The sequence below is a fragment of the Coccinella septempunctata genome, chromosome 5 (genome assembly GCF_907165205.1).
Source record: "Coccinella septempunctata chromosome 5, icCocSept1.1, whole genome shotgun sequence".
In the NCBI taxonomy this organism is placed as follows: Eukaryota; Metazoa; Arthropoda; class Insecta; order Coleoptera; family Coccinellidae; genus Coccinella; species Coccinella septempunctata.
The window spans coordinates 17,589,980-17,608,617 of record NC_058193.1 but is presented as its reverse complement, the minus strand read 5'-3'; the positions used below and the strand labels follow the sequence as shown (position 1 = coordinate 17,608,617).

The following is an 18,638-nucleotide window of genomic DNA, read 5'->3' as shown; positions in this document are numbered from 1 at the left end:
GGGAGAGAGAGAGACAGGGTGCACTGCAATTGGACCGGTACCAGCCACCGTACCGATTTCCGCCGACAGAGAGAGTGACTCGCCAGGCTTTCAAAATTTAACCGTATTTACCGTTTATTTTAACCATATTTTCCTGGAGTAAGCGTATTTGATTGACCGTATTTCATCAACCGCCCCACACCGATCAGTCCGCCAGTTGACATCCACATTTATTTTTACCTTCATATTTTTTGTATATAATTTAATTTAGGCGAAATAAAGAACTGTGTTGCCAGTTATTTTTGCCAGTGAGAGTTTGTTCTTGAATCAGTTACATCTAGGTTTTTGTTAAAAGAGCTAGGTACTCTTTTAACGATTAAAAACCGTTGGAAAGCAGAGACTTAGAAGACGCTACCACCCTAGTCTTCACTGATATCCTTCTCCTCGTATAATTTCAAGTCTACCCCGGCTCTCTTATTCTTTGGAGATTCTGTGGCAGACGTGGGGTTCACTGATTGCCCCACTGGCGCCCGAGCAAAGGCAAGGAGCGGCCGAAAAAGTCTATCACAATAAGAACACAAATATCTCGGAAACTGTTGATTTTTGATTATCAATCAATATGGCTCAAACGACAGCAAATGAGTGATACTACACCTCCTCCAAGGTTCACGTCTAATTTGGAAATACCCTGTATAGTGACCCAACGTCAAACGTTCGAAATCGGTTCATAGGAATTTTTATTCCCATAATCATGTGTACAAACAGTTTCCGAACATCTGCGCTAACAGACGGTCGGAGTTTATAGCGGTGCCTACTTCATCTATTGTATTTAATTGAGAAATATAAATTAATATTCAGAGTAATTTAAAGACTTGAGTGATATCATGTCGGAACCACCCGATAAAGGTGGCGGTTTCCCCGGTTTCGAATCGACTGTTAATGATTCATCAACGGTTGCTTTGGAGAGGGTTAAGATTCTGCAAGATATTATGATCATGGATTCATCCTTGAGGTCCGAATATTTAGAAGCGACCACAAATTTGAAAACCGATATTGGAGGTCCTAACATCACACATACTGGAAAAAATGAAAGTCCTACATTTCGAGAAACACACAAAGAACGTCCAAAATTCAGGTTTGAATCTACAGATTCAGGTCCATTTATCGTTTATACCGAAAGTACCGACAAGAATATTGGTAACTTGCATCCAATGTCATTAGGAAAGATGATCCACAGACAAAGTTATGAATTTTCACAAAACATCGTTTACATTGAAAGATCCGGAAAAAATCGAGTGAAAATTGAATTCGATACATTTATCAGCGCAAACAGATTTTTAGACTCGTCATTTCTTGCTGATAATAAACTGGAAGCATATGTGCCGGCGTATTTGATAAGAAGACAGGGAATTATTCATTCTATCGATTTGGATATAACAGAATCTGAATTGAAATCGGAAATAAGATATTTGATTGGAGATAATTTTCATAAACTTATCGAAGTGAAGAGAATGACAAAAAAAATTTTACGGGAGGATAAATCATTTGATTTCACACCTACAACTGATGTAATATTAACATTCAGGGGTAAAGCCCTCCCTGAAAAAGTAATATTATTTGGGTGCATTAGAGACGTTTCCCCATTTAAACAAAGAGTAATACAATGTCACCGCTGTTTCAGATATGGTCATACAGACAAAATGTGTAGAAGTGAAATAAGATGCGGTAGATGCGGAAATACACACGCAACAGCGGAATGCGAGTCACCAATCCTCCATTGTTTACATTGTGATGGTACTCATGCATCGAATGACCGAACCTGTCCTATGTTTCAAAAACAAAAAGTAATTAAAAACATTATGGCTGAAAGAAATATATCTTTTAAAGAAGCAATAAAAACTATAGACCACAGTTTTTCTGGAATTCTGTCACATGTATCGGAAGAAAAAACGGTAAAATCCCCTAATAAAAATACTCAAAACCTTTCTCGAACCTCAAAAAACTTTCCAACATTATACTCGAAAAAAAGGAAATTACATCATAACGAGTCGGAAAAACTGAATGAAATTCGAAGAAAGCATGCTCAAATAATCTCTAATGAACCAAGCACATCAGGAAATGGAGTGTGTCTAAACCAACACTCATCTAATGCCCATCTCTCATCTCGTCCTGACAAAAATATTTCTGATCTTTCAAAAAATATTATAAATATGTTTGTTGCCTTCCTACAAGAAATCAGTGGTTCAAATCCTATCAATCTTGATGAATCTCATCAAAAAACTTTACAGTCTAAATTAAGATCAATAATCACATCTGATGAAAATGAAGATTATACAATGGAATGCTAGATCCGTCAATTCTAATAAAGGATGTTTGGAAAAATACTTGTTTGACAATGATATAGACATATACCTATTGAACGAATCCTGGCTGAAACCAGGCTTCTTCATAAATTTTTCTGGTTTTAACATTTTCAGAGAAGATAGACCAGATCGTAGGGCTGGTGGAGTGGCAATTTTGTTGAAAAAAAAAATCCCATATACTTCCATAAGCGCGCCAAATATCAGAAATATTGAATGTTTAGCAATGTCAATAGATTTATCAAATAATAAAAAAATCGATCTGTACTCTCTATATAATCCTCCATCATCAAATATATCTGAAGAGGAATGGAACGAATTTTTTTCAAACATTGGGGAGAATTCATTAATTTGTGGAGATTTCAATCTACACCACCCAACATGGGGAAGCATTGATTCAGATGTCTACAGCAATGCGTTACTTAATTCCATTGAACAGAAGAACCTTATAATACTCAATGACGGATCAGCCACAAGAATATCGAGACCAAACGAAAATAAATCCGCTGTTGATTTGAGTCTGTGTACGAACAGCCTAATTCCTGATATTGAATGGCATACTGAGAATGATACTCTGGGCTCAGATCATTTTGTGATCAGAATAAATTTGTTGCTAGAAAAGGAAATCTCAGAAACATATTCTTCAAGTAAATATAACACAAATAACGTTAACTGGGACCTGTTCTCTCTGAATATGCATTACATAACAGAAAATTCCACTAATCTTGGTATTCTTACTTATGAAGAATTTTTGAAAAATCTTACTTATTCAATAACTACATACATTCCTGAGTACAAAAAAACAATAAACCCAAAATTTAGGAAAAAATGGTGGAATCCGGAATGCGAGGATGCCATAAAAACTAAAAAAGAATCTTATAGACAATATCTTGCCAGTCCCACTATGAACAATTTTATAGACTTCAAGAGAAAGGAAGCTAAAGCTAGATTAATTATAAAGGAAAGTAAAAGGACTACATGGAGAGAATTTTGTTCGAATATTAACAGGAGCACCCCAATCAAACAAATCTGGAAGGACATAAAAAATATCAAAAAAAGCATTCAGGGTCCTAGACACCCTTTGGTCTTAGGAAATTGGAGTGAAGAATTTTTAAGTGCTATCACACCTGACTCTGTATACACTCAAGATGAGCACATCCACTCGTATGATAGAGCGAGTCCGGAGGATCTCATGTGCAGGCCATTTACCCTTGAGGAACTCGAGCGTTCATTAAAAAATAACCCAAATACTTCACCTGGCTTAGACAATATCCAATATATCATGTTATCTCATCTTCCATTGAATGCTAATTGTATGCTCCTCCATATATTCAATCAAATATGGGAAACAGGTGAATTTCCCCCACAATGGAAAGAATATGTAGTGGTTCCTATCTTAAAACCTAACAAGGACCCTAAAAGAGCAGATTCTTATAGACCAATAGCTTTGGGATCTTGTGTAATGAAGACCTTTGAGAGAATACTCAAGTTCAGATTGGAATGGTGGATGGAATCAAAAGATATGTTTCCCCGGATACAATTTGGTTTCAGGAAGGGACATTCTACACAGGATAATGTTGCGGCTCTCATAACAGACATCTACACTGCCAATACTCATGGAGAATACCTCATGGCCGTGTTTGCTGATGTGAAGAAAGCTTATGATAATATTTCACTACAAGACATGAGAAGAGAAATAATAAATATTGGCCTGAGCAATAAATTTTCCAAACTAGTCTTCAATTTATATAACAGCAGAAAAATCTTCTTGAGAGTAGGATCAACTATTCTGGGCCCTCGGATCACCAGCAGAGGACTACCACAAGGCGGAATACTATCCCCATTACTCTTTGTAATAGTATTCCATAGATTGGAAAAAATATTCTGTCCATCCTTAAAAATCCTTCAGTATGCTGACGATATCCTTCTGTATGTGGCATCTAAGACATTTGAAGAATGTCGAAACCTGCTTTCTGTAGCTCTGAATGCATTTGAAAAATATCTATTCCTGAAAGGTCAGGAATTATCTCAGAGCAAAACAGTTGTTTGCACATTCACGAAGAAAACGTCGTTCGATCCTCCAGAATCAATAAACCTCAATAATAAAATATATTCTCATGTCAAATCTTTAAAATTCCTAGGAATCACTTTAGATAGAAAACTACTTTGGAGAGATCACATCGACAGACTTAGATTAGAATTAAACCAATCCATTAACATCCTGAGAAGCATTTGTCATCCAAATTGGGGTGCAGACCAAAACATTTCTATTATGTTATATAACAACTTAATTCGCTCAAAAATCGATTATGGATGTTACTTTTATGGAAGCGCCTCTGAAATTCATCTGAAAAAGATAGATATTCTCCAGAGAAAGGCTATTAAAATCTGTCTCGGACTCCTCAACTGCACCACAAATGAAGTGGTGCTCTCAGAAGCGGGAGAACTTCCCTTGAACTTCAGAAGAAAATTTCTTACTTGCAAGTTTCTTATCAAGAAAGATACTTCTTCTCCTGATCTTATGAAAAAACTACATCAATTATACATTTTAACACTCACTAATCGATACTGGAAAATAAAAAAAGATCCTTTCCTTATTAAATGTTATGAAGAGCTCATTAACACGCAGGAGAATACTTTCAAATCATCTAAATTGATAATTTACTCAACTGACTTTGATGTACTATTGCAAAGAGTTGATACATGCTTACCCAACTATAAACCTGGTTCAGAAATAGTGGATTTCAAATTGGTTATGAACAACCATTTTGCGGGCTTTTATCACATTTATACTGATGCTTCTAAACTGGACAATAAAGTGGGATGTGCAATATATGATATGACATCAGGAACTTCAGTGAAGAAATCATTGTGCGGATCATTCTCAGTATACACCGCTGAAATGATAGCAATAGAGATGGCACTCAAGTATATTTTATCTGAAAATAGCAGTATACCATCCAATAATTTTGCCATTCTATCTGATAGCCGTAGTGCTATCCACTCACTCAGAAAGATGAAGCTCGACTCCAATTTTAGCCATATACATGCAGAGATACTTAAAACCTTATTCTCATTGAGACAAATTAATAAAAATATATATTTCGTCTGGGTCAAAGCTCATGTCGGTATTTTCGGCAACGAGATGGTTGACAAGATGGCAAAAGAAGCGACATTGTTGCCACCACTTTATGATGATAAAGGAACCCATACTGATATGTTCCCTGTGATAAAGAGGTCCTGTGAAAGCTTATGGTCTCAAACTTTCAGAGATATACAAAAGGGAAAATATTATAAAAACATAGAACCAACTCCCCTCCATAAAAGATGGTTTCAGTATAGCACAAGAGGAAGAAAGTTCATAAGAGTTATGTGTCGTCTGAGGAGTGGACATGGTCTCAGCTTTCAATATCTACATAAGATCGGTGCTCGAGAAAGTTCCTTATGCGATTGTGATAGCGAAGGAACTTTGGAACATATGGTGCTTCATTGTGAGAACGACAGACATCATCACGATAATCTAATGTCAAAATTGAGCCGTCACCTATCTCAACTGCAGCCTTACAGTCTTGGCTTTCTGTTAGGATTGAAGGACGAATTTGTATAATGTTATAATAAGTAAATGTAGCATTGTAATGTTGGCCAATGTCGAAAGTCGAGGCTATGAACCAAATATATATATATATATATATATGTGTACTAACTGCAATTTTTTTTCGAAATACAGGGTGTCAATGTTTTCCGAAATCTAGAATTTTTCTGCAAACGAAGCAATGTATGAAAAAACTAAGGAAACAAAAATTTTTATTGTTTCATCCGAGAAAAGGAATAGACTTACAAAAAAACAGTATCTCACTCTTTATTGTATTTCATTCTTGTTGTTCCTAATTTTCTCTTATATTTTTTTTGTAAGGTCCACTTTGGTTTAATTTTTCTTCTTCAGTATGATTTTTTCATCTAATTATTTTATTTTCGATTTTTCCCATCACAAGATTTCTTTTATTTCACTATTATGTTATAATACCTAAATTATTAACAATGGTTTGCTGACAGGGTAACAAAACCTATTGACTACCAAACTCGCCCAAAATATTAAAGGAGCTTCTGAGAGGTAGATGCCATCTTGGAGGCGTTAGAAGATCATATATATATATATATATATATATATATATATACATACATAATTTCTTTTCCAAATGCCTTCTTTATTCTTCGTTATTCCGATTGATGATTGGATTGCTTTGGTACATAAGTTGTTCAATATAAGTTCGATTGTAAGTATATTCACACAATTATCTGAGATAAAGATTTTCCTTCATTTATAATTATAACTAGAATATTGTAGCAATACTCTCATACAATAGAGAATAAAAATGAAATATATTCTTCAATATGAAGGTACCTCAAAAATTTCTATTGAATATGTCATTAAACAAAGGTTAGAAAATATTTTCAGAATATTTTCGCCACAAGATGATCGAAAAAAAAACAGATTCAACTAAAAACATCAAGAAAAATGGAGCAACCAGGAAATTGAATTGTGAATATTGATATTTGATTATTATATCGTTTATATTCTCTTCCAACAGAATTTTTCCTCTCAAGTTCACAGTACATCTTCCTAATATACTCAAACTAGTATGAAAAATTGTATCATTGTACTTTTCAAATCTGGGAGGAACCATAACAGATGATATTGTGCCCCCATCCGGAAGAACGATCTTTATTTCGGCGTCTTCGACCATAACATCGTTCAGAATATGGTCTATTGCGCGAATTTTCAGGAGGTATTCCATTTCATTTCTGAACACATACTCGTATGTCGGAACATTATACTGAAGAATATAAGTTGATTTCCACCCTCCTTGACGTAACGAATACCTTGGAATGAATTTGAGCGTTTTATGCCTTTCATCCTCGTAAACCAAAGTTTTACTGTTGTTTCCTAGGACGTCGAAAAATTTTATATTTTCCGCTGTCTTGGGTAGATGTGTATACATCCAATAGTCAGATTGCGTATTGCAGTAGGGCCCAAGCAATTGAGGACCTGAAAAGAGTTGATGATATAAAATAGCTAAATACGAATTATTATTATTATTGAATATTTCACTGCGCATGTCACGCTTGTTTGACATACCGATTTGTTTGCAGTGCGCATGGCACACATGCGTGACACCAGCCGATTTGTGTTTTACTTTATTCGCCAGTGTTTCTTCAGCTTTGAGAATGAATGTATGAATTCCGTTGAGTGTGTAGTTGAACGTCTAGGTATGGGGAATAGTGTCTTCGTTTCTATTTCTTATTTTTTCACGAGGTGTAGATATTATGGATCCTAACATTCAGAATCAACAAAAAATAACATTAAAAGATCCAAATATCTCACAGACAGTGAGTTATTATCTGTGTTAGAAGCTGCTGACTCTGAAATACATGAATTAATAGGAATTCCGGATACCGATGACGAATTTATTTTACCAGGAGAATCTGAATCCAAGGAAAGTTTTTGTATGTTTTCTTTTAAATAAATGTTCATATTTTTGTATGTTCTTATGAAAAAATGTTTATTTTATTTTGCGGAATAAACGAATGTAACAAATGCGTGAAATTGCGCACTGGACAACCAATTCATCATCAAATGCGCATGTCACACATGTGTTACATGGTGTCAAAAAACACAAAAAAAAAGCAATTTTTGTCAATATATTAGCTATGAATATCGAAAATTCAGCTCTAAAAGAAGAATTTCATCTAATAAAACGGATCCGCATATAGCGAAGAAGTGACCACTGTTGTATCAGCGAATAGGTTAAATATTGGTGAGGGTGGAGGTACATATGATACCTATGCACTCAACTACAAGAAATTATTCTGCCATGTGAGAAAGAAAAAGTATATTCAAAAAAGAAAAAAATCTTTTCACACAAGCACAACCGTTTCACCTCAGTCTCCACACTGAATAAACTATGCATCGCTTGAAAGGCCACAATTCCTGGTGCGCCGATCCTGGTAAGTCCAACAGTTGCAATCTCGTAGAGTAGTCGGGTCGAGAGGGAGTCAGAAATGGAATTCTGGTGCACCATCTCTGCACGATCTAATGAAGGTGGGAGTCAGTTAGCAGGGAAACCCACCAAGCCAGGCCTGCGTATTCCAAAATACGCCTCACATAGGATGTGTGTAAGAATTTGGCGGTATGGATATTTCAACCACCGAAAGAGCGCTAAATGAGATAGGTGTTCCTCTTGGCCTTACTGCTAATCTTCGAGATTTGATCTGACTAATCTAGCTCAGAATTGATCACCAAGCCTGCGATCCACCCATCAGCACATACGGGAGCCTAGGGTTATTCCTGCCTATGTAGAGCACCCAATGCTCATCTAGGTTGAGAGTCGAAAACCATTCTTGATCAATTGAGCAATTATATCGAATTCATACTGCAGCTTATTGGTAGTTGAGGATGTAACGTCGTAAACCTTATCGTCGTCAACGAACAGGAGGTATTTAGACCTGCTCAATCGGGAAATATCAGATGTGTACGTCAAGAAAAGAAGCGGCCCGATAACCGATCCCTGTATCACCCCACTTGTAACCCGCCCGTCATGGGTGGGAAAAGTGTCACCAACTCTAACTCTGAACATTCTATCGCTGATAAAATACTCAATCCGAGGAGGAAAATTATCCCGAATACCCATATGCTCCAGCCTGCAAATGAGACGACGGTGGGGAACACGGTCGAAAGCTTCAGCGAAATCTAAATACACGACATCCATCGGTATACCTGCGTCCAACGACTTACTGCAGTCATAAATCGTCTGTTAGGATTGAGCGACCTGGAAGGAACCCTTGTTGCTCCTCAGGAATCAATTTTTTGGAAACAGCAAATTTGAGAATATGATCTGTAATTATTTTTTTCAAGACCGTATAGACACTAGACTGATAGAGCAGTGAAGTTTTATCCCCAATTTGGCAAATGGGTGTTACGGTTGCTGAACGCCACTGTGCAGGGAAGGATGATGTGATCAGAGATGTTTTTAAACAGAAGGAAGAGTGCCGCAAGTGCAATGAAACATCGCGACAGAGGAAGGCACGTAATCCCATTACTCCCGGGAACATTCAGGGTAGAAATATATTACTCTACGAGTCATTTATACAAAAGTACGTCGTCAATGAATGCGAGAACTATTTAAGAACGGAAAGGCAGAGATAGGTTCGTCAGTGAAGTGGACGGCAAATGTTGTATCCAGAACATCGGCAGACTCGGAGTAGTCATTGCCCAATCTTCCAGATTAGTGTTTTACAAGTGGAACGGATACCTTGCTGTCAAATGAACTTCTGTTATACTTGAAGAATTTTTTCTGTTCTCTGCTGATGCCAGACCATTCTCAAAATTGGCCTTCGAGGCACGAATCAAATATGTCACACGATTGGAGTAACTGCGGTGATTTAAGAAACCAGTATATGACCAGCTCCAAGTATAACGCTGACACAAAGATTTCTTCACTCTAATGGACCTTAGGAGGTCTCCTTTTAGCCATGGCTTCCTCGGATTATGCTTAACTGAAGTGGTGGAAGTATCCTGAAGTATCTGGAGGAATTCATACCAGATCCCAGTGGATATCGACGTTTTCATCACCGAAAAATAAGTAAGATAAAATGTGAGACCCCAAAGCTGCAGACACTCCCTCATGATCTACCCTCTTGAAGCTTTTTCGTTGTTATCTTGTTAGCCATGACATTATGGCCGAGGATAAGCAGCTAGCACAAAAGTTGATATGCCATTCGAAAGTACACTAAATAAATGAGGTATTTTTACTGAAAAGAAAACATGTGCATAATTATTAATTTTTCATCGATAAAACCATTGGAAAAATAGGATTAATTTTGTTCACTTCGGACTCGAGATATTCATCTCCTTACCACGCCCGCACCACGCTTTTTTCTGCACACAGACTCTCTTATCTCATAGCAAATTTATTGCCCTTTTCGAATATGTGGTCAGATTTGACGAGGCTAGAAGGAAAACTGAGTAATGATTGAGTTTATGAAAACTCTTGAAATATTTCGTGAAATCAAGAAATGTTAAATTGAAGAATAACCGTCAAAATTTCGACCATGTGTTATATGACGTTTTTTGTTGCAAATCACTCATCTGATCCCCCCTTGAAGTTTGGCCACTTTAAAAGTAGACACCCTGTATAGACCACCTTCGGGTAACTTCAGTTTATTCATGAAAACTCTTCAATATATCATTACGTATTGTCTGTCTGTTTCTGATTTATTTTTTGAGTGTGGTGATCTAAATGTCAATTATATAGCTTCCGATGACCACACAGAACACAGAAAACCTCTTGAAGTTCTCTTCATCAGATTCAATCTCAAGGGGAAATCGTTAGAGATATCAATGAATTACTCACAGGTCTTGAATCAAAATGAAGACTCGGATTTATCCATTTTAGACCGCCTTCCCGCGTATAGTCCGCTAACATCGCTTGATGACGAAATCTCATTGTCGGAAATCATAAGTGCAATAAAAAATATGAAAAATGATAAGTCACCTGGTCAAGACGGCATTCCAGCGGAGATATTGAAATCACTGGATGAAGACATTATCAATAGTCTTCTAACGCTATTCCGCAAGATCTGGGAACAAGGAGATGAGCCACAAGACTTCAGAGACGCTCTATAAGAACAAAGGCGATACGTCGAATTGCAACAACTGCAGGGGCATATCGTGGCTTAGTGTGGCCGGTAAAATTCTCTCGAAGATTATGGCTAATCGTCCGATTCCACTATTAGAAAAGCTATTACCTGAATCCTAATGCGGCTTTCGACCAAATCGAGTTACGGTGGACCTAATTTTCACACTGCGACAGCTGCAAGAGAAGGCCTGTGAACAAAAATCAAGGATCTATATAGCCTACATCGATTTAAGTAAGGCCTTCGAATCGGTGAATCGGAGAGCGCCTTGGAGTAACAAAAAAATTCTTAGCAGTGCACAATAGCCACCATACCAACAACACAGCTAGAATACAGCATGCTCTACAACCGACCATTTCTTAACAAACTCTGGAATGAAACAAGGATGCGTGTTAGCGCCTTTACTGTTCAATATTTTCGCCATAGCTGTCTCGATAATTGCTGACATGAGCAAAAACACGTACAAAGTTTATCACATAACTTCAATATGCAGACGACTGCCCACTTATCACTAGCAGCTCAGAGGATCTGCAGATGATGATGGGCACCTATAAACATATTATATATACAAAGATTTAGGCCTTAGACTCAATATCAGCAAAACCAAAATCTTGGTAAGTCCGCCAGAAAGCCTTCGAACAGATTTCAGCCTGGAGAATTAAACTCTAGAACAGGTCGAGCAGTTCAAATACTTGGGAAGCTTCATACTAGGGTTAACTTAGAAATACACAGGAAATACACAACCGTGTCAATTCGGCATCACGGGCATTCTGGAAACTAAAGGACAGTGTTTCAAAATCACGACCTCAATCTGAACACCAAGACAGCTGTTTACAAAGCAGTGGTGCTCCCAACGCTTCTTTACGGAAGCGAAAGCTGGAAGCTCTACAGGCGACATATTAAACAGTTGAACAAACTCAACAAAGTCATCTAAGACAAATAATGCACATCAGATGGTTCCACAAAGTTTCGAATGCACAACGCGCGAGTTGTACTACAATTGAGACTCAAGTAACGAGGACCCGACTCAGATGGAGAGGCTACATTCTGAGGATGCAAGACACAAGACTCCCCAAAATAGCTCTGTATGGCGAATTCACAGAGGGAGCCCGGAAACCAGGAGGCCAGTATAAGCGGTTTGAGCATATACTACATCAATCCCTAAAATCGGTTAATGCCAATCATAACTGGAAACAACTAGCGTTAGACAGGTCACAGTGGAGGTCTTTGGTACACAATTATAGTGGAGACTCGACAAGGATACAGCGGCGACAGATCTGGTTGGTGACTATCCATGCCCGGTTGGGTCTCTTCAGTCACAGAAGGGCACACAGTCGCAATTAGCCCTAAGAAAGTATAAGTTTGTTCGCACCGTTTGTTTTTTTTTGTCTTTTTGTAGATTTATTCCCGGCAACGTGATGCAGCAATGAATGAATCGATGAATTCATTGATAGTAGCGAAGCTTTTTCTGGGCATGAGAGTGAAAAGGTTGTTTAGATTAGTTGTTGACATTATTCTAGAGTGACCAGACGTCCGTCAATCGTCCAAGAAGTCCGTTACGGGAAAGCGTCCGTCAAAATGTCCGTCAAAATCTAAAATTTAATTCAGTATTTTTCTCAATATTATTCGAGATGGATATCAAAAAAAGAAAGTGCAAATTCATGGAAGATCTTTCGAAAGAATTTCCATTTTTTTTAAAACAAAACTTGATTTTGAAGTCCAATATACGAAGTGTTTGGGTCAATTCAGATTGCATTTGGAGGAAAAAGAGATATTGTACGGCATTTTTCAAGTTACGAACATAAAAAAATGTTTAATGCAGCAGCGTCTTCCTCCCTGACCAAATATTTGAGACATTCAAATTTTGGGGATGAAGAAGCTTCTCTAGCAACGCCTGAAGCCCTCTTCCCATTCCACAGTGTAATGCACAACCATTATATTAATATTATTAAATTCTCGTTTTCGTGTTGTGGTAAACTTTTATCATTTCTCAATTTTATTTATTTTCAATAAATTATTTTTTTTATCCCCATATGTTATAGAGAACTGAGTAGCTGGAATCATATACAGGGCGAGTCTTAGACTCGTACAAATATTTCACAGTAGATTCTTGAGGTCAAAAAAAACACTTTTTTCCTTAACCGTTTTTTCCGAATCGGCTCGGTTTAAAAGATACAGGTTGTTGAAAAATATAAAAAAATATTATTTCTAGTTCTCACAAACGGTTTTATCGAATGAAATGAATTTCGGTCGGAATATAGTTATCGAGTAATTTGACGTTCAGAAATAAAAAATATCTGTGAAATTCGAAAAATTAGGTGCTTTTGACGGAATGCAACTCTTTTTAAAAGATCCACAGATGTCACAGATTCATTTAGTTATTCTGAAGGTAATTTTGCTTTTCCAGTTGTGGCACAGCTCATTATGAAAACTTAAAATGGCTATATCTTTTCATCAGGGCTGAATCGGAAAAAATAACACAGGAAAAAAGTATTTCTTTTGATCTCAAGAATCCACTGTTGGAATATTTTTACGATTCAAAGACTCGCCCTGTATATAGTATAAATATATGTATACTTCATTCAACTTTATTTTAGCAGTCGGTTGGCCATGAAAATTTGACACATTTCACTCTGTATAGTACGAAAATGTGGGGTTATGAAGCTTGTCAAAACATTTTTGGGTTTTAAATCAACGCTATGTTGCCCGTTCTACGTAAAAGTTTCTGTTATTACGTATTTTATCACAATGTCGAATCTCTTCGGAAAATATGTGACGAACATAATTGAACTTTATACAAACTGATTGGAGGCATACCAAATCCAGTTATTTGCATGGAAAATATTATACAAGAGATCAGTATAATATCATAATATGCACTAGCTTGAAGAGAGTTAATGTTTGTTATCTTCTTTGGCTTACATCATTTGTAGATTTCAAAAATATTAACCCGAAGGTGAAATGCATATGATGCAGTGGTTGGGAATGGGTATCTCCCGAAGGAATTAACAGATAATTACAAGAATGTTAAATTCTTCAACAAAAATCATCTTGCATCAATATAAGTAAAAGGAGTTGAAGGAAGTTTCAAGTTAAGATGCAACTTCACCGTTGAACAAAAATTTCACATGAATAAACAGGGCAACTTGCGCGTATTTGTGGCTATTTCATCTTAAAACATTGATGTAATTATAATAATTAGGTATTCATTAGTACCTTAAGACATTTACATTGCATAAGACAAGTCAAATGAAAAATAGAAAAATCAATTTTCGGAAACTTATTCTACGATGACATTTATCGATAATCCTGTAGTAAACTTTTCGCATTAATTCACTCAAACATAAAATTCCCAAATGCCACCACTTTTTTGGGTCTCCCAATAGAAGGAAATTCTTTGTCATACTCTTCATTCACAATCTTTCTGATTGTGGAAATATTGAGCTGAAATATATGTCGTTTAGATTCAGATGAAACATTATAAAAATTCTCTTACATTGAATATGTTCGCTACCGTCTGACGTATTGTGGATTTTAGAATATCAGGGTATAACTATTTGAATGAGCGGACCTGAATTCTAAATAGCACTTCCTGAAACCCTGTCTCTTTTTTCAATCACTTTCGGCATTTTCGAATTTTCGTAATAAAAATTGATATTAGTTGTGGCAACGGCGTTATGACATTAACGACATTTCATGAGTGCCAACCTAACTTCGTTCTAGTTACAAAAACTTGAGAAAATTATTTCATGGCCAACCGACTGCTAAAATAAATTTGAATGAAGTATATACACATTCCCCAGGTCCGTCCGTCATTGAACATTGGATAATCTGTTCAGCCTACATTATTCTAATCATTTGCTTGTTGTGAAAATCGACTGGAAACTTTGGGAAGAGATAGTAAAGAAAAATGGTCCTATGATCACCGATCAATGGATCGTTAACCTGCGGTCTGATGAGAAGCTTGTCTGCATTAGTATCCAGATAATCAACCTTATTGCGAGAAGTGTCACCATTTTCATCAGTGAAGACTATAGTCGGCTCTAATGATTTCCCTCCGAGATTGAAGCTAATGAAGAGAACTTCAAGAGGTTTTCAGTTAACTTATAACCAGAAACGAATAAGCATAGGGGTTAAAATAGATACAATGAAACTTATTGACAATAAAATTGAAAATTTCCTTTCGGTGCTACTTGATGATCAGAATGATAAAGCAGAATCAATTCCTGTTTAAAGAATGATCAAGTAAATTTTCAGTTATAATTTTCTCATTTCAGAAACCTCAAAAACAAATTTGAAATTTTCCCTCACCTGCGTTTTCTACAATAACTTGATCTTCAAGCTGAATTTTCCCAAATTGTGATACGTAAATACTCCGAAACAACTTTTTCACTCGAAACACTGGTATAGGACTTGTGAATGTTAGCAGAATTTCTTTATATTGGAAAGGAGTTACGTTCTTCGCATAATAAATTAGCATATTTTTCACTGAAGAATCATACATGATGGACGTTTGTATATTCCTGTTGAATACTGGATCTGTCACGAATAGGAAGCGAAAACTTTTGGTGAAGTATTTCGAATAAAATACGCTATTGCCCCTCCAAAGAAAAGAATGTTCATCATAACACCTGCTGAACTTAGTTGAGGGTACTAACTTCGACGGAAAAATCAATTTGATTTTTATAGTATACTCTTCTTCTGGAAGTAATTCTTGTCTCAAACTCACGATATAGACTGTGGAATTCTGTGTGCTACTTTTATCGTAGGGAAGTGTTTCATTTTTAGCTCCAGTGAAAGTAGTAAAAGCTGGGCTGTCAACAAGCTCGAAGACATATTTGTCTGTAGGATGATAGCCTACATTTTTGAAAGTTATTTTATATTTAGTCTTCACAATGAACGTTGTGATGTCAATTAGATGAATAACTTGGATATTTTGAATGGCATTCTCTTTTTCGGTGCCTCTGACTTCTTGAAGCTTGAGTAATAAAATTGAAGCAACTGCAAATTCTGTCCACATTTTGTAAATTCACAATGACACATAATAATCATAGATAATAATATAAAAATCATGAATTACTTCACAGAAAAAGCAATTTATTGTGGATTCATAAATTAGGATCAAAAATTATAGAGTATAAAGATGGGAAACGAGGCGACTAAAGCGATTTGAGCGCCATCTGTGTGTCAAGCGTGTTTTTTAAGACGCTAGGACTGGTTAAAATATTAATTTGAGTGCCATTTGCAGAAACATATAAAATTTTTCAAGATTTCAGACGTCCATTTTGATCAAAAACGTTTTGATTCTTGTACCGATTTTTGTTTATCTAGCTCGTTCTAATTGTTAATTATTGAATTTTTTTGTATTATTTCTTGGTGAATACACCAAAACTTTGTTCGAAAATTATTGAATGGTGAAGAAGTGTGGATCAAATAATAAAATGGATTTTCCTAGATTAAGTTTTTCACTCAACTAAGGTGTGGAGAACGGTGTCTCGTGATGATTTGTCTATGGTCGAAAAATATTAGTTCCCTAGCGGATGACTATTACTAAATTCGAAAATATAAACTAGAGGGGAGCAGAGTGGAGCAGAACTCCAGGTCATGTGACTTCGGTGTGACAGGAGTGTAGAAATCCAAAACCAACGGGTGCAGAGCAGCTAGAGTGAAAGTATAAAACGGAAATACAAATCTGACGGACGGAATTGCAAGTCTGACGAACAGAAATAATAAATCTAAGTGTTCGCCGGAAAAAAGATTAACGGAAAATTTCGGAAAATGGAAGAAGCAGTTATATCAACTATAATTAGTACATTCACTGTTATGATGCGCAAAATCATAGATGATGAGGATGAGGAAAGGGCAATTCTGGAGAAAAATGAGAATTTTTACGAAGTAACTATCCCCAATTTCAATTATCAACAATTCAAGCAGCATTTTAGAGTCTCACTAAATACTTATGAAAGATTATTGAATGATTTACATCATATTGGAATTCAACAAAATGAAAACTTGAATGGAAGACCCGAATTAGTTTTGGGGACACAGCTTCTTCTGTTTCTCTGGTATATATCGAACCTTGAAATGCTTTAGGTAGATATTTCATTCAAATTAAAAATTAAATATATCTATATGTTACCGGAAACAAAGATTATAGAGAACTACTCTACTAACTACTCTATAATCTTTGACCGGAAATAATGTGTGAATTCAGGTATTTTAAAATTGATAAATATAGTTAGTACAAATATATTGTTGATTAGTAAAGAAATTTTTTTTGTCACATTCATTTCTGACAACTTCTCACAATACTTTTCAAGAATTAAAAATGGGGAATCAAAATTGTCAAGGAAATTGAATTCAAATCAAATTCCTATCCTCTAATAATGCACCAATCAGATTTCAGTATTTTAAGAATTCCTCTTCTCATTCTGAGCTCATTCAGGCTATATGCCTGATGACGGCATATATCTTCTTCTCTTTCTCCATTTGGTAGGTAAAAAATTCTTTACCATGCTGTTCGAAAAATTTGGTAATTTTTCTATAATCATCTACGGTTGATTCGATGATTCTAATACCGTCTTTAACTACGGTTGCCCGCCTATAATTGAACTTCTTGGTGTAGAGTGCTTTAGAAATCTCTACCCAATCTGAGGTGCCCATCATCGTGATGGGTGGGATTTTGTCTTTTCTAGGCACTTCAGGAGCTTTTTTGGTATTTTCCTTGTCTGACGAGGAGCTGTCTTTACTCGCGCGTTTAGATGGGGGCGCGTTTTGAGGTTTAGCAATCAGCGTTGCTTGATTCCTCTTAATGTCAGAAGTGACATCATTTCTCGCTGCCGAACTCGCAATTTCGGCAAATGTAGGGGGTTTCGGCGCTGAAAGCTTATTTATTTCTTCTTTCGCTAGGCGGAGTTCATTAATCAATTGGCGGACTGTTTCATTCAGTTTCGCGATTTGAGTTATTTGCTCGTTATCCTCTCGTAAAGTAGTCTGTCCTTCAGACTCATTCTCGCTGAAGTCATCGACTTCTTCAGAAGCTTCCATGTAGGAACCCACATTATCTGAGGTCTCCGACATGACTAAACGTTTTTATTTTTTTACAAAGGTGGTATTTACCACCATTGATATTTATCAATGAAAGAGAAAAGAAAGAAAATGACCAATTATTATACAGAAAAAGTCTCACCTGATGTGATTTGCACAAACAACGATCTTTGATCTGGACTGTATACAACACAACACAACAAAACTGTTGAGTATATCCAATGATGGCAACACTGTCTGTCATTTGTTATTCTCTTCTATGAAAGATAGATGTCATTCAAGAAAAAAGTCAATGTCATAAACATGTAATAAAATAGCGTCCTTAAAAGTGTGAATAAATAATCAGTTGTTATTTTCTCAATAAATATACAATCATCAACTGTAATTCGCTCATTAAAACCCAATAGGTTATGGGCCCAGATAGCGCTAAAAAGTTTTGTCTATAATTCGTGACTTCAGGAAAAATCTGCAAAAGAAAACCAGTCACGTGAGTACAAAATGGCTCTACAAAGCAACGCCAATACAAAAGCGGTAAAACCGTTTAATGGTAAAAACTTT

At 36.2% G+C, this 18,638-nt stretch overlaps 2 protein-coding genes across 2 annotated transcripts; one reads left to right on the top strand and one right to left on the bottom strand.

Annotated features, from left to right (window-relative positions):
• The first annotated feature begins 786 nt into the window (after positions 1-786).
• LOC123314072 lies at positions 787-2,327 on the top strand. The gene has a single exon (XM_044899185.1). The coding sequence runs from the start codon at positions 864-866 to the stop codon at positions 2,325-2,327; it is 1,464 nt and encodes a 487-aa protein (XP_044755120.1). The 5' UTR covers positions 787-863.
• Positions 2,328-6,569: 4,242 nt separating this feature from the next.
• On the bottom strand, positions 6,570-16,060 carry LOC123313651 (dolichyl-diphosphooligosaccharide--protein glycosyltransferase subunit 1-like). Its single transcript, XM_044898617.1, has 2 exons — positions 15,345-16,060; positions 6,570-7,386 (listed from the first exon to the last, which is right to left on the bottom strand). Exons 1-2 carry the CDS (start codon positions 16,051-16,053, stop codon positions 6,779-6,781), a joined length of 1,317 nt encoding a protein of 438 aa, XP_044754552.1. The 5' UTR covers positions 16,054-16,060; the 3' UTR covers positions 6,570-6,778.
• Between the last annotated feature and the right edge of the window lie 2,578 nt (positions 16,061-18,638).